At 37.1% G+C, this 16,268-nt stretch overlaps 1 protein-coding gene across 1 annotated transcript; it reads right to left on the minus strand.

Annotated features, from left to right (window-relative positions):
- Window positions 1-1,792: 1,792 nt before the first annotated feature.
- HELRODRAFT_72015 (hypothetical protein) lies at window positions 1,793-15,810 on the minus strand (the record flags this gene model as incomplete). Its single annotated transcript, XM_009012818.1, has 19 exons — window positions 1,793-1,858; window positions 2,237-2,407; window positions 2,840-3,024; window positions 3,347-3,648; window positions 3,784-3,961; window positions 3,998-4,261; window positions 4,554-4,650; window positions 4,994-5,089; window positions 5,228-5,362; window positions 5,670-5,703; window positions 5,854-5,987; window positions 6,337-6,405; window positions 7,409-7,452; window positions 8,567-8,732; window positions 11,694-11,929; window positions 12,199-12,354; window positions 13,872-13,985; window positions 14,135-14,248; window positions 15,672-15,810. Coding segments are annotated over 19 exons (2,700 nt in total), but the record flags the coding sequence as incomplete, so codon positions are not given.
- Between the last annotated feature and the right edge of the window lie 458 nt (window positions 15,811-16,268).

Raw genomic sequence — 16,268 nt, forward strand, 5'->3', positions numbered from 1 at the left:
TAATAATAATTAAAAACAAAACTCAATGTGACCGCAGCAACATGATTAAAACAGCATCAACTAACCTTTGCCCTTTTGGGATTGCAATTATAAATATCGTCGTCATCATCATCGTTGTTAGCTGGCACTAATAACCCATTCAGATGGTGATAATGTCTGTGTGAGTGTGTGTGTGTATGCGTGTATGTCTGTCTGCGTGTGTGTGTGTGTGTGTATTGATGTATATATAAAATGAGTATTTATAATTTATAATAATGCTAATCATATCATGATCACTATTTCAAGTAAGAGTAGCTAATGTAGCTATAATTATTATTATAGTTATAATAAATGTAATAAACACTCCCAACCTAATATTATAATTATTATTATAGTTATAATAAATGTAATAAACACCCCCGACCTAATATTAGCATCCATGCAATCTTTAGGAGGGTACCATGTCTTGCCCGGAATTTTGACGGTTCTCTTCTCGTTACTTTTTCTCTTTGCAGCTACTCCGGCTACTACAGCCGCCACCAAACCGACGATGACTACTAGAGTGAGAGTGATTGGAAGGACGGCGGGATGTAGGCGCTGCTGGGTTGGCCCGTGAGGAAGAGGTGAGGGTGGGGATCGCCTCGTTCTTGCTGTAGGTGATGATGTTGATGATGTTGGTGACGATGATGCTAGTGACGATGATGTTGATGATGGTGATGCTGGTGACGATGTTGTTGATGATGTTGTTGATGATGTTGTTGATGATGTTGTTGATGATGTTGTTGATGATGTTGTTGATGATGAGTGAGATTCTGTGATAGCGGCAGATCATGATGAATGATTTAGAAACAATTTTAGTTAATTTAACGATTAAGATAGCGAAGAAAATAATGGATGATCATCGAATCAGCACCGTCATAACCTTCACCATAATTGAATCAGCACCATCGTCACCATCATCTCACCTTTGACCGAATGAATTGGCACAGATGGTTTCCACCCATTTTTCAGGGCCATATCAATGAACTTCACCGCCTGCTCTTCACTCATTCCCAAATCATCTGATTCCCCCAAACTGCTGTGTTTTAGTTCAGTGTGCACTATACACCTGGCGAATATAATAATAATTTTTCCAGGTTAATTCGAGTAAATAATCAATGAAATTATATTTTAAAGCCGTTTACTTTGGAAATGTTATTCAATAAGTTATTGCTAGTAGTTAAGTATGCATTTTTTGTTGTTTATATTGGTGTAATACACAAATATAGCGAGATCTTTACTATTTTGAAGATTTGAAAAAAATATTATCTCACCCAATGGCTTTATCGCCATCTTCGTTTTCGTCATCATCTTCGTCATCGTCGTCATCGTCACCATCAAGCCTTCCGTCAACGTCTCGTTTTCTGACTTTCTTTCGAATTATTTTAATGTCAACATCGCCGCCTGTACTTTCGTCTACATCAAAACCTGTCCCGTCAGCATCATCAGCTTCATCCCCATCACCATCGTATTCCTCCCCATCCCAATTTTCCACCATGTAACTCCCATTTTCATGTTTTGAAACCACCAGAGTAGTCTTTAACAGAAGACTGAACTTCCGGGTAAAATTTCTAACCAAAGAAATAAATCTATCTGGCGGAAGTAACACCAGAAATATAATTTCCTTTACCACGCGTTCAGCACCATCTTGATCATTACTATCACCACTGCCGTCAGTAATATAATCACCACCACTGGTATCATCACCAGATTGATGTTTGTGGTTGATGCAGTCAAGACCGTCCCAGCCACAGCGGGAGTTGTTGCAGCCGCTGTCGCAGTTTCCGTCGGCATAGTGGTAGGAGCAGTAGTCTTCGTGGAAGCATGTCTGTCGTCGATCCTGTTTTGGGGTTGTTTTTGCTTAAGTCATTACTTTTGCTGACGTCATAGTTGTTGTTGATGTTGTTGTTGTTGTTGTTACTATAGTAAGTAACATCGTCACTATCATTTCATCAAGAACAATGCTTTCATAATCTATAAAACCAACCCTTTCAAGATTTTCATCATTTTGAAATGGTCACACTCACCACATCAAAACGCAACGATCCTAGCCACACTCGCCTCATCAAAACGCAACAATCATAGCCACACTTGCTTCACCAAAACGCAACAATCATAGCCACACTCGCCACATCAAAACGCAACAATCACAGCCACACTCGCCACATCACAACGCAACAATCATAACATTAATAATCATCATCTCATCAATACCGACCCGGTCTAAGCAATCGAATCCGTCAAAGAGACAATCGATGTTGTTACATTCCTGGTTGCAGACGCTGTCGTTGAAGGTCTGGCTGCACGTGGAGACGTTGCAGCTCTGGAAGGGATCGGTCGACTCGCAGTCCCCTCCGTCATTCAGGCAATTTTTATTGTTGCATTCCTCCTGGTAATGATGATGACGACGATGATGGTGATGATTACGATGACGATGTTGATGATGTAGATGATGTTGATGATGATAGTGATGTTGGTGATGATAGTGATGATGTTGTTGATGATGATAGTGATGTTGGTGATGATAGTGATGATGTTGTTGATGATGATAGTGATGTTGGTGATGATAGTGATGATGTAGATGATGATAGTGATGGTGAAGTAACGATGAGATAACGATAATAATTATAGTGCTAAAATTAACAAGTTCTGAACATGAAGTGTCTGCGCTGTTCTGTCAGAGTATGTATGTATGTATGAATACTTTCTCTTAAATGAACAAATTATCATAAATGAATAAATTATCTCGGACGAATACATTATGATAATGAATTGTAATATTTTAATGCAGTACACTAAATATAAAAATAATTTCACTCACGTCACATACTCCATCTCCAGCTTTCCAATGACAACCATTAAATATGCAATAAAGATTTCCAGGTGATGGTAACGATGACGGTGGTGGTGATGATGATGTTAATGAATGATGATTATGATGTTGGTGGTGCTGGTGATGGTGCTGATGATGATTGGCGATGATGTAATAGTTGTCTTCACACTGAGCTCCAAAATAACCCTGGATATAATAAATGTTAAAATGTCAGGATCCATAGTTCAATTCACTATATACATATATACTTAATTAATTAATTAATTAGTATTCGTTCAATTAAATTAAATTAATCCGGCTTATTACAAATTTTAAAACATTCTAGACTTCCCTAAAAACAAATTAGGAGATTGCAACAAAAAATTTCAAAAATTTGAAACGCGAAAAAAAAATTATTGCAAATACTTACGTAGACGCATTTGCACATGTACAAGCTTCCTTCACTGTGCGATCCAACCCCATCTTTTTCATCGCCATTCAATAATTCGCTACTACCAGCATTATTTCCACCACTACCATCATTATTATTCCCGTGACTCGCAACATCATTCGATCGAACTTTCCAGCACTTCCCGCCATTTTTACAAGGTTTCAGACGACACCCTGACAGTTTACCTTGACAGTTTCGGCCAGTAAAGCCAGGAGGGCACAGACATCTGTAGCCAGGAGCGCCTTTGTAGTTAGGGATGCAGGTACCCCCGTTGTGGCATTTGTTGGGGGTAGTAGTGGTGTGGTTGTTTGTAGTTAGGGTGGTGGCGGTGGTAGATATTTCGCATGCGTTTATTGTTATTTCACATCTGTAAAATTAAAAATATTATGTCTGCCGTTGAATTGTCTTCTGAAAAGCAGTAACTATTAAATTAAAACATGATTCAGACATATCATCACCAGCCGACCAACCGACCGACCGACCGACCAAAACCCCAACCAACCTATCTCCATGAGTGCCAACTGGACAACTGCAGAGAAACCCGGCACTGCCACTGTAGCACGATCCTCCATTCAAGCAAGGTCCATCCCTGCAATGGTCAACCGGTTTCTCACACAACTTTCCTTCGTATTCGACTGGGCATTTGCAAGTGAAACCGTCAATATCGAAATCAATATTATCTCTATCGATGTGACCATAATTACTGCTGCTGCTACTGCTACTACCTTTACTGCCACTAGTGCTACTACTACTATTTTTATTTTCTAAGTTGCCACCAGCAAATTTAGAAGTTTTCAAATTTTTGTTGAAGAAGTTCCTATCGAGACAGACCCCATTATTCTTGCATGGGTTAGGCGAACAGGGATGTACCTGAAACTCGCAGTAGCTGCCTTCGTACCCGGGCATACATTTGCAACTGTGTCCTCTGTGGCTGTGGCGACACTGGCCACCGTTTTGGCACAGGGCGATTGCTGGCACGTCTGACGTTTTTAAAAATATAAAAATTTCATCGATTAATTGGGAATAATTTAAATGAAATAATAAGACGCGATAAAAATTAAAGTGAATGATCAAAATAATGAACAATTAAATGAACATACAAACATATGAACAATTAATTGATGGTGAACGAACGAACGAGCGAACGAACGATTAAATAAATGAACAAACAAACAAACAAATAAATAAATACAACTTTTCACCAACTTTTCTTATAACCACGTCATAAAAATATTTATCAAAGAACTTTTTTAATTTGGCAAATGAGCAAACTTTTTTTAATAGCAGCTTCTTGGCAGGAGCCAGCAGGCATGTCACATTTGAGGCCAGTCCAACCAGCACTGCACACGCATATTATTTGGTTGCTTTCCTGTTTAGTTTGTTCGTTCGAATGTTTTTCAGTTTTAAAGTTTTCTGATAATTTTTTAATTAAAACTCAATTTAAATGATTTTACAGTAAAAAAAATGTAGATCGCGGTTAAATGTATAGTTGAAAAATTAAAGAAAAAACTAATTATCAGTTATTCAGAGAGCTGTTTGACCAACTATTCAACCAACTAACCAACCAATAAATTAACGGGATAATCATCCTACGAACCAACAATTAATCATCCTACGAACCAACAACCAAACATCCTACGAACCAACAACCAATCATCCAGCGAACCAACAACCAATCATCCAGCGAACCAACAACCAAACATCCAGCGAACCTGTTTGCAAGTAGATTGCTGGTGACAGCCGCCGTTGTTAACAGCACACATATCCTTCAATGTTTCACAGCGTGGTCCAGTGAATCCATCTGAACACTGACATCTGTTAATGAAATTTATACTTTTATTTTATCTATTCATTTAATTTTATTTAATTTTGTTTTCTCTTCATGATGTTTTATTTCATATAGCAACAAAATCAGCGACTACAAATCTACAGCAATCTACCGACACGAAGCGTTCGAAGACGTTTTCACTGGGGACACAGGTGCCATCGTTCAGACAGGGTGCCGAAGAACAGGGTGTCATTTCCCACTGGCAGCGATCACCATGGTAACCAACTGGACATTTGCACGTGTATGAGTTAACCTGAATATTGTGGTAGTAGTTGTTGTTGTTGCTAATGGTATTGTTGTTGTCGTAGTTAGTTGTTGTTATGTGTAGTAGTAGTAGTTGTTGTTGTTGTTGTTATGTGTAGTAGTTGTTGATGCTGTTGTTGTTGTTATGTGTAGTAGTTGTTGTTGCTGTTGTTGTGCAAGTTGTTGTTGTATGCTGATTTTGATGTCATCGTTGATGTTATTTCGGTTTCGTAATGTTGATGTTCCACTCATTCATTCTCTCATTCTTTCATTTATTCATTCGTTTAATTATACAAATACAAAACTGTCGAACCAACCTGATCGACACAGGTTCCTCCATTGAGACATGACCTGACGACGATAATGAGTGCCGTGGTTATAATAAAAGGACATAAATAATACAAATAATATGAAAGAAAAAGGGAAATAATAACAATAATAATAATAATAATAATAATAATAATAATGACAATAATAATGACAATAATAATAATAATAAACCTTTCGGAACAGTCGTCGTCATCGGTCTGGCACCTCTGCCCGCTGTAGCCTGGCTTGCACTCGCACACGAAGGAATCCATGAAGTCGAAACAGATGGCGTCATTCAGACACGGGTGGAAAGAACATTCGTTGACCTTTTGAACCAATAATACGAAAGGTCAAAGATTATGTTTCATGATTGGCTGAAGGTGATATGCCCTATGAATGAATGCATTTGTGTAGAATGTTTTATAATACGTCTTTTACAGTTCTGTTTTAAATAATTTGTTAGATGTGAATAAATAAATATATGTAAATCAACATATCACACAAACACACACATACACACACAGAAAGAGAGAGAGAGAGAGAGAGAGAGAGAGAGAGAGAGAGAAAGACACGTTCATATAATTGATGTGAATCTGTTTGCATTTGAATTCAGTAACTGCAGCAGCAAGAACAGACATCTGAACCATTACACTACTTCGCACTATCTATACAGACCTCAATCTGGCAGAACTCCCCAGCATAACCCGGATGGCACAAACATCGTGGTTGTTGTAGTTGTTGTTGCTGATGTTGTTGTTGTTGATGTAGTTGTTGTTGATGTTGTTGTTGATGTTGTTGATGTAATGGTGGAGGTAGTTGCATTTGTTGTAGCTGCCAATTTTGTGGACGATGGTGATTAAAGGGCGGTCCGCTTTTTCCCAAACACGTTCCACCGTTTTGGCACTCATTCTCACTGCACCATTTTTCTTCTTCTTCATCATCCCCATCGCCATCATCATCATCTTCGTCATCGTTGTTAATCTCCTTGACCTTCTCGCTGATTGTGACGTAGTATGACGTCACCGTCACAGTGGTTTCGCATTTTGACCCGTTTGAATTTGTGGGGCAGTGACATCTTGGCCTATAATTTATTAATTTATTCATGAATATAACAAAATTAGCATGATATTTTGTGATGTTTGTTAATTAACTCATCAATGCATATACAGCATTCATTCTTTACTAACCCAATCATTCAATCAACTAAAAATTCAACCAGTCAACCAACCAACCAGTCAATCAACTAAACAACCAGCGAATCAACCTACCAACCATCCTACCTACCAACCAACCAACCAGTCAACCAACCTACCAACCAACCAACCAGTCAACCAACCTACCAACCAACTAACCAACCAACCAACCAACCAACCAATCAACCAACCAACCAACCAGCGAATCAACCTACCAACCATCCTACCTACCAACCAACCAACCTACCTACCAACCAACCAACTAACCAACCAACCAACCAACCAACCAACCAACTAACCAACCAACCAATCAACCGACCATCTCTCAGGCCAACCAACCTTCCATCCTGAGCGATAAAACAAGTTCCGTTGTTGTAACAATGATGATAGGTGCAGAGGTTTTGATTGGGTGGCCCTATCTGACAGGCATCACCCGTGTAACCATTGACGCAAAAACAAGTGTACTTATCATTATCATCAATATTATTATTCTTCTTATTATTATTATGATCATAATTATGATTATAATTATTATTATTGTTTTTCTTTTTTACGCATTTTCCGCCGTTCAAACAACGTTTAAGACAGTGATGGTCAGCTATGATGATATTTTTGTTGTGTCTGTTGTTGTTGTCGTTGTTATTATTATTATTATCGTTGTTGTTGTTGTTGTTGTAATTAGGGAAGTCCTGATAGTGATGTTCTTCACAATGCAGTCCTTGAGTTGGGTTATGAATTTTATTTCTTCAATTATTTTTTGTCCTCGATGCCGAAGTTTACTTTTAGTTTTACGAGTGCAAAGCATGCAGAGATTTATACATAAATTATAATAGTAGATGAGAAAGAGAAAAAAGATTATTGAGAGAGAGAGAAAGAAAGAAAGAAAGAGAGAGAGAGAAGAAAAAGCATAGCACAAATATATACAGTCACACCTAGATACATAAGATATAGATGGACAAGTAGATAGATAGATAGATAGATAGACTAATAGAAGATTGATTAAGAGATAGATGGGCACATGAATGGAAAAATGGATATACAGATAGGTAACATAGATACATAGATAATCAAATAGATAGATAGATATTTTGATAGATTGACAAAGGTAAAATAAGATAATAACTATTCTCTGAAGACAGACCTACCTAGTCAGGATCGTGGGAGAATAGATGTATGCACTAAAAGTTTGTATTTAGTTTAAAAAATGCGAAAAGATATATGGCTAAAAATAATACCAATGGTACAATGAATCGGTATTTGGTTTTCTGTGTTTGTGTTTCTGTGCGATTGCTTGTATGCTTGTTTGCATGTTTGTTTGTAAGTTTGAATGTATGTTTGTATGTAACTGTATGCATGTGCATAAGTTTGTTAGCGTAGTTAATACGTTTAAGTGGAGTGGCACTGATGATTCCAGTTCAACAGGTTCATAGCATACATAATTTTTAATTATTAATAATTTCATTGATGGTTGGAGATCAAGTGCTGGCGGTTGATTCAAAGGATCTAATCATGCCAATAAAGCGATACACGCACACAAACGCTCATAAAATTTGTTTAGTTTTTAATTTAACGATGTTAAATTTTCAAAAAAAGCCGGACTCGAATATATCTCTTATCAACAACATTCAATCACTTACTGTAACCAACCTATTCTCAACTCCGATCACAATCATTCAAACCTTTAACCCTGATAGAAAAAAATCAAAAAAAACCCAAACCTTTGAACCCTGGATCGCATATGCACCTGTAGCCTCCTTCTTCGTTGACGCATCTGCCATGGTTGCAGTTGATGCTGGGACAGTTGTCGACAACTTCGGTGCAAAACTTTCCAGTGTAACCTGCGTGGGGTGGGGTGGGCTTGAAGATGGGTGGAGTGGGCTGGGTGTGGAGATGGGTGGATTGAGAATTATAGTCACGTTGTTTAAAAGATTACGGTTATATTTCTTCAAAAATAAATACCTCAGTCCCATCATCATAGTTGTCATCATTATTATCATTATCATCATCAACACCTGCAGCATCATTACCATCATCAGTTTCAACAACATCATAATCATCACCCCGTCATCGTGGACTTGATATCGATCATCACCACTTAATAACGGAGCAGGGTTCTCGTTAACCTCGCATCCTATTGGATGACCTAATTAAATGTGTGTCACGTGCTCGTGACGTCAGTGTAATTGCCAACCAATCACAATCTCTCTGACTGATTGAATGCTCTTAATACTTTAATAAATGATTTATAATTGGCTGTTACATAGCGTTATAATTAACTCACCCATTTCATTTCTCACTCATTTATATTTTTCTCTCTTTATTTCTCTCTCTCTCTTTCTCTCTCTCTCTCTTTCTCTCTCTCTCTTTCCACTCTTTTCTCCTCTTTCTCTCTCTTTCTATCACACGCCAATCACATGCTTGCAGTAATTATCATTGTTAATAATAAATAGCAAGTCACAGACTCCCTTATTCCGTCCTCAAAGTCTATTATGCTAAAGGAAAAATAAGCGTTTGTTTGTGTATGTGTGTGTGTGCTGGCATGTGCGTGAATATGTGTGTATGGTATGTGCGTGTATGTGTGTGCGTGTATGTGTGTGTGCATGTTTGTGAGAATATGAAGTAACGATCGTGCCTTGTTTATGAAACGTACTTTAGTGAACATAAAACATACATATAACATAAAAATACACACATATATGTATGCATACTTACACACAAACACACGCGCACACGTACATACGCACACGCACACACACAAACAAACAACACACAAACAAAAACCAGCGATACGGAGACCGATCCAACAGGCTTGTAAATGATCAAATGTATTATTCTTGTTATTCAGTGTACTTAATTTAATAACTTGAAATTAATGTTTCTGTACCAAAAACATCGAACAATATCAACAACAACAACAATAACAACAATAATAATAATAATACATAAAATGTATTTACAGCAATAAATACGCGAACACCTTATTGAATTTTCGAAAGAAATACACAGTACCCAAAATACAAAACAGATTCTTTCCTCATAATTTTACGTAACTTTTGTTTATATTTACGTGCGTGTGCATGTATGAGTGTGTAAATAAGTTTGTGTGTGTATATGTGCGTATGTGTGTATATGTGTGTTTTTCACGTACAAACAAACACACACACACACATGCCTTTTCATCAATCACTCGACAGATAGTGACACAAACACATGTGTATATGTATGCGAACTTATACACACACCAACACACACACATACATATACGTACATACATTTTAATATATGTTGATAGTAGACACGCACATGCGGTAGTCGAGGCAAGGCAGACAAGTGTTGTTTTAGTGGGTTGTGTATGTTTTTCAATTAAGTTTGTTTAGGTATGTATGTGCGTGTGTGTTTGTGTGTGTGTACGTGTGTTTTGGTTGAATGTGTGTGTGTGTTTATTCGTGTGTGTGCGCGCGCCTGTGTGTGTATGTATTTGCATGTCCGTTTTAATGAATGATGAAGATGATTGGAGTAATGAATAGGACGTTGGTGAGAAAATTTCGTCACAATGACTTGAAAGATGGTTGTTTTAATTTTTAAGAAATATGAAGAAGGTGGATATGGAGATGTTGAAGATGGTGAAGAGGACACGCATGTTGGTGGCGAACGTCACAGCGAGAACCGCCAGAACACAGAACCATCATCGCCAATAAATTACCCTAGCAACAAAAACCCATTAATATCATTAGCAGCATACACCGCAATGATATTGCCATCAACTAATCAGCCACCAACAGGTTCAAACAGCTGACTAATGACCCAATTTCCGTGCCACTGATTGGCAGTTTATGACCTTTGAACCTTGGCGCGACCTAGAAACGCCCGGCACGTCACAGGCGTGTGTCATTGCTGCTTTGGCTCAAAATTTTATTTCAATTATTTTTATTCTATTTAAAAAAATTACAGAACAAATGTGATTGAAATGGATTTTGTTTGAAAAGTAAACAACAAAATACTGCGTGTGTGTGCGTGCGTACGTGTGTGCGTGTGCGTGTGTGTGGCATATTGTATGCATACGTAATAGACTGACAACCGTGGCAAATGGATGTAACATTGCAGTACCGTCATCACATATTCTATTGTGTTATATTACGATTACATTCATCCTTCGTATATCATTCATACTATTACTCATGTTACTTACATTCTTACATGCTTACTACCTATCGTTATTTTTCTTAATGCTAGCACAAAATCGGCCAAAAACGACATAAATGCTAACGTTTTGTTGTGAAAGTAGTAGTAGTTGAAGTAGCAGCAGGAGCAACGGTAGCAGTAGTAGTAGCCACAACAGTAGCAGCAACTTTAGCCGTATTTGTAATCACATTAACACCATTAACAAAAGTAGTAGTATTATTACTACTACTGTTACTAATACAATCACAACGTTACAATAATTATCTACTACTAAGGAGGTAGGAGCTAAAATATTTTACTCACAAATCATTATTCATCATCATGTTGTTTGTTTATCTTTGTTTTTACAGTTGCTGTTTTGAAAGGGTGAACGCGTCACATTATGAAGTGTAGTCACGTGTGTGTAGTCACGTGTGTGTGTGTGTGTGTGTCTGTGTGTGTGGTGTATATGAGATGTGTTTGTGTGTTTTCGCGCATTTTCTTTCAAGCATGCTTGCGCTCTGTGTTTGAGTATGTGTATAAAATCAGTTTATACATTTTAAACCCCGTAATGATAGATGACACCACAGATATTTTATCGTGAAAATACCCAACAAAGACGCTGTATTTTACATAAGACAATACAAAATGAATGTAGAACAGTAGAGAACTCCAAACACACCCAACACAGAACACATGATATAAAATACAAAAAGTCCAAAACCAACCAGAAGTACAAGCGCACTTGAAGGTACCAATACCATCGAGGCAGGCACCCCCGTTATGACACTGAACTTGTAGACATTCGTCGATGTTCGTCTCGCATCTGGTCCCCGTGTAGCCGGTCTTGCATTTGCACGAGAATGTACCGTATTCGTTTTGGCATTTGCCATCGTTGTCACACGGGTTTTGCTCTGTGTGGTTGGTTGGTTGGTTGATGGTGGTGGGTTGATTAGCTGATTGTTGATTAGTTTGGTTGGTGGTTGGTTGGTTGTTGATTAATTTGTTAGTGGTTTGTTGTTAGGTTGGTTGTTATCTAACATAACTCTATCTTTCGCTTCACCAGCAGATGTTTACAAGTGGATTTTTAAATAAATAAATTACCAAATAATAAACTTATAATTGATTGTATGCTACCGATGAAAAACCAATCAGGCAAACAAGAAAAAAAAGTATGACGAACTCATCATGCACTCGTCCACATCTTCACTGCAATCCTTTCCTTGGTAGCCACTGTCGCAGCGACACAGCCAGCCTGCAGTGTCGGCGTCTGTAACGCAGGTCCCATGTTTGCATATGTTCATCGTCCTAGTGCACGGGTTGTCGTACTGGCATAAAACTCCTGGAGGTTTTGTGGCAGGGTTTGGGAGTTTTGGATGAATGAATGAATGGACAAATGAATGAATGAATGAACGGATGAACGAACGAACGAACGAATGAATGAATGAATGAGTAGAAAAATTTATGAAAGAACAAATAAATTAATTAAATAAAGAAAAGATCGTTTGAGATTAGATTGGTAGAAGGTAAATATTCAATTAAATTAAACAAGCAAGAAAGACAACAGATTTAAAGAAACAAATAATTGATGAACACAAAACTAGGCAGCATCAGCAAAAATATAGATAGATAGAAGAACAGACGAGTGAGCGATTAAGTTTATGCAAATAATTAAGAACATGAAACAACTTTGAGATTCTTATTCATTGGAAAAAATATTCACACTAACAAGAAGAAATTAATGGAATTTTAGAAACAAACAAACAAACCAAACAAACAAACGATTTGGCGAACAATGCAAACGGATGAACAACGCTGAACATAAAAGAAAAGAAATTAAGAACGAGAGATTAAATAAGAACACAGACAGATCAAGCTTAAACATACATCCCTACAATCAACAATCACACACACACTCTAATACAATCACACGTACACACACACACACACACAAATTCAATCAAACTCACAATACCAAAAAATAAAGTATTAAAATCTAAATAACATTACAATAGAAAAAAAAATCGAGCCATGCTTTCTTTGGAATAAAATTTGACAGTATATACAAACAGTCAAGCGCAAATTTTTATAAATGTGTTTTGAAAAACTTATTGCACACACATACACACACAGACAGACATACACACGCACACATACATACACACACATATATACTAGTTAAGGTACCAAATAACATTACTAAGAATCCATCATATATTTGCATTTGTTATCCTATGTGGATATTTTCCCACAGAATAATTTTGACTGCATCATGTTTAAAAGTTTAATGTACGCTACATTCTCTCTCTTTTTCACATACACACAGACACACACACACACATACACTCTCTCACACACACACATAACACACACACACACACACACACACACACACACACACACTGATATATACCTACAAACAACTTAACATTTACAATATACACACACACACACATACACATACACGCTTATACATATGCAGACGTTCACGCAAACACATGCAAATGTTTGCACATAGAAGAAACAAAACATACAAGTAAATCTGAAATGCCTTGTTTCACACACACGCGAACACACATACACACACACACAGGACACACACACACAAAATGTACATAGGATAAATTAAAAGCTGATGGCATAAATGCATGAAGAAATAAATAAATGAATGAATGATTAACTAAATGAACGAATAAATGAATGAATGATTGAATGAATGAATCAATCAAATTTGTAATCAAACATCAAATTGAAACAACAAAAACAATTATGATGACAATGACGATGACGACAAATGACTATGATGAAGACGACGACGAAGATGATGATGACAGTGATGATGATAATGATAGTAACCGGATTTATGAGGCGGACACTCGCAATGGAAACCCCCAACGCTATCCCGACACGTCCCTCCATTCAAGCACGGATTGGATTCACAATCATCAACGTCCACTTCACAGTGTCGACCTTGAACGTTCAAAAATTAAACGAATGAATGACTGAATAAACGAACGAGCAAATGAACGAACGAACAATTAAATAAACTAATTAATTAATTGAATAATTAATTAATAAAGAGAAAATATAATTGAAAATATAATCACAAAATTCCTAACCGGAATATCCATTGAGGCAGCTACACGTGTAGGAGCCAGGTTGATTGTTGCACGTGCCTTGGTTGTGACACGGACTCTTTAGACATTCATCAACGTCTTCATCACAAAATTTGCCTGAAGATGTGTGAAATTGTGTGTGTGTGTGTACGTGTGTGTATGTGTATGTTTCTCTGTCTTTGTGCCTATATGCATGCATGTATACAGAGATACAAAAAAAAACCTATATTCAAAAACATATACATACAACTTAGATATAAATAGTTACACTGGCACACAAACATATAATAATACTTACAACAACACATACACTCACACATTGATGCAACTCCCTCTCTCTCTTTCTCGCTCTCACACACGCACACATACACACACGCACGCGCACACAAACATACATGGTAACACACAGTCATATTCTGTATATAGAGAAAGTTGTCTATGGCACAAGCATCCACCCATCATCAGTCTCGAGCCATTCATCACGAAACTGCTGACAGCACATTCTACAAATACAAAATGCACACCACTAATACAAAGTTTCATACAAAACATAGACATACACACAGATGCACATGCACACGGACATACAGATACAAATACGTAAATTAAAAAACTTTTTTGAAAAAAATATAGAGATAAAAACGGGAACAACAGATTGGAAAAAATAAAGACAGATGGGGGAAAATGGAAAAAGGAGGGAGAAAAAGTTAAAAGGAGAGAGAAAAAAAGAAAGAGACAAACTCAAAAGTAGAGAGAGAGAAAGAAAACAAAAAAGAAAGCGAAGGAAATGAAGGAACTATAAAAAATTGAACAGAATTAAGTTAAAATTTATCATCTCAATATGTACAACAAACAATCTAAAAGTTGTACAAGTATAAAAAAAATGGTCTTGTTAAAAAGAAGCCCAAGAACCTAACTCAGTTCAGTCAATAGCAATCTAAATAAGGTTTTAAAAACATGTATTCATGTTTGTAAGGAAAAAAAATTTGTACTAAAGTGTATGTTTGTGTACTTATAAGTGTATTATTTGCGTATTTCTGTACTTTGTACCGTTTAATACAAGGAGCAGTTTGAATGAGTTTGAATGCGAAGATGTGTTGCACTAGTGCCGCAACACAGGCATTGACACTTACACACGCACAGTCAGACAGACAGATGCACACACACAAAGAAACATATATCGGAGTAAATAGAGAATATAAAAAGAATGGTCTTTTGGTTCTAACAATGAAAAATTGCAATGAAAACAGAAACTGACGAAGAACAATTTTGAGGAATTTGATGAAAATATGACGAATGTTACAAAACAAAGTGATGAAATTCGAATGAAAATTGAATGAATATTGAATAATATCAAGTTTGACAGAATAAAACACTGCAGGTAAATAATTAAAGCGAGTGAAGTACAAATAAAAGATAAAATAAGTTTATACGAACATACGAAACAACTTTCAAACATTTTACTTTCAAACAAAATCATCAAGCCACAAACAAATACGTAAAGAAACCGAATAAATAATACAAGCAATAAACTACCGACCAGTGTATCCACTTCCCGGCAGGCATCTGCAACGATAGCCATCCGCTTGGTCGACGCACGTTGAGTTGGACATGCATTTGTTGTTAATACAATCATCTATATTTTCCTCACATATCTCGCCTGTTGCATTTGCATTCATTCGTTCATTCGTTCATTCGTTCATTCATTCATTCATTCATTCATTCATTCATTCGTGTATTCATTAACTAGTTAATTAATTAATTAATTCATTCATTCATTCGTTCATCCATTCGTTTCTTCATCGTCTCGCTCATTCACTCACTGACCGGTAAACCCAGGCAAACAGTTGCACTTGAACATGGGGAAGTTGTAGATGAGTTGGCAGGTTCCTCCGTTCCGACACTTCCCTTCCTGGCACAGACTGTAGGTGTCTTTGTGCTGGCACTCGTCTCCGTAGAAACCTGATTGGTCGGTTGATTGTGTGGTTGACTGGTAGGTCGTTCATTGATTGGTCGGTCGATTGTGTGGGTGGTTGACTTGTTGGTCGTTCGTTGATTGGTCGGTTGATTGTGTGGGTGGTTGACTGGTTGGTCGTTCGTTGATTGGTGTATGGGTGATTAGTTGGTCAGCTGAATG

Source organism: Helobdella robusta, assembly GCF_000326865.2.
Source record: "Helobdella robusta unplaced genomic scaffold HELROscaffold_11, whole genome shotgun sequence".
In the NCBI taxonomy this organism is placed as follows: Eukaryota; Metazoa; Annelida; class Clitellata; order Rhynchobdellida; family Glossiphoniidae; genus Helobdella; species Helobdella robusta.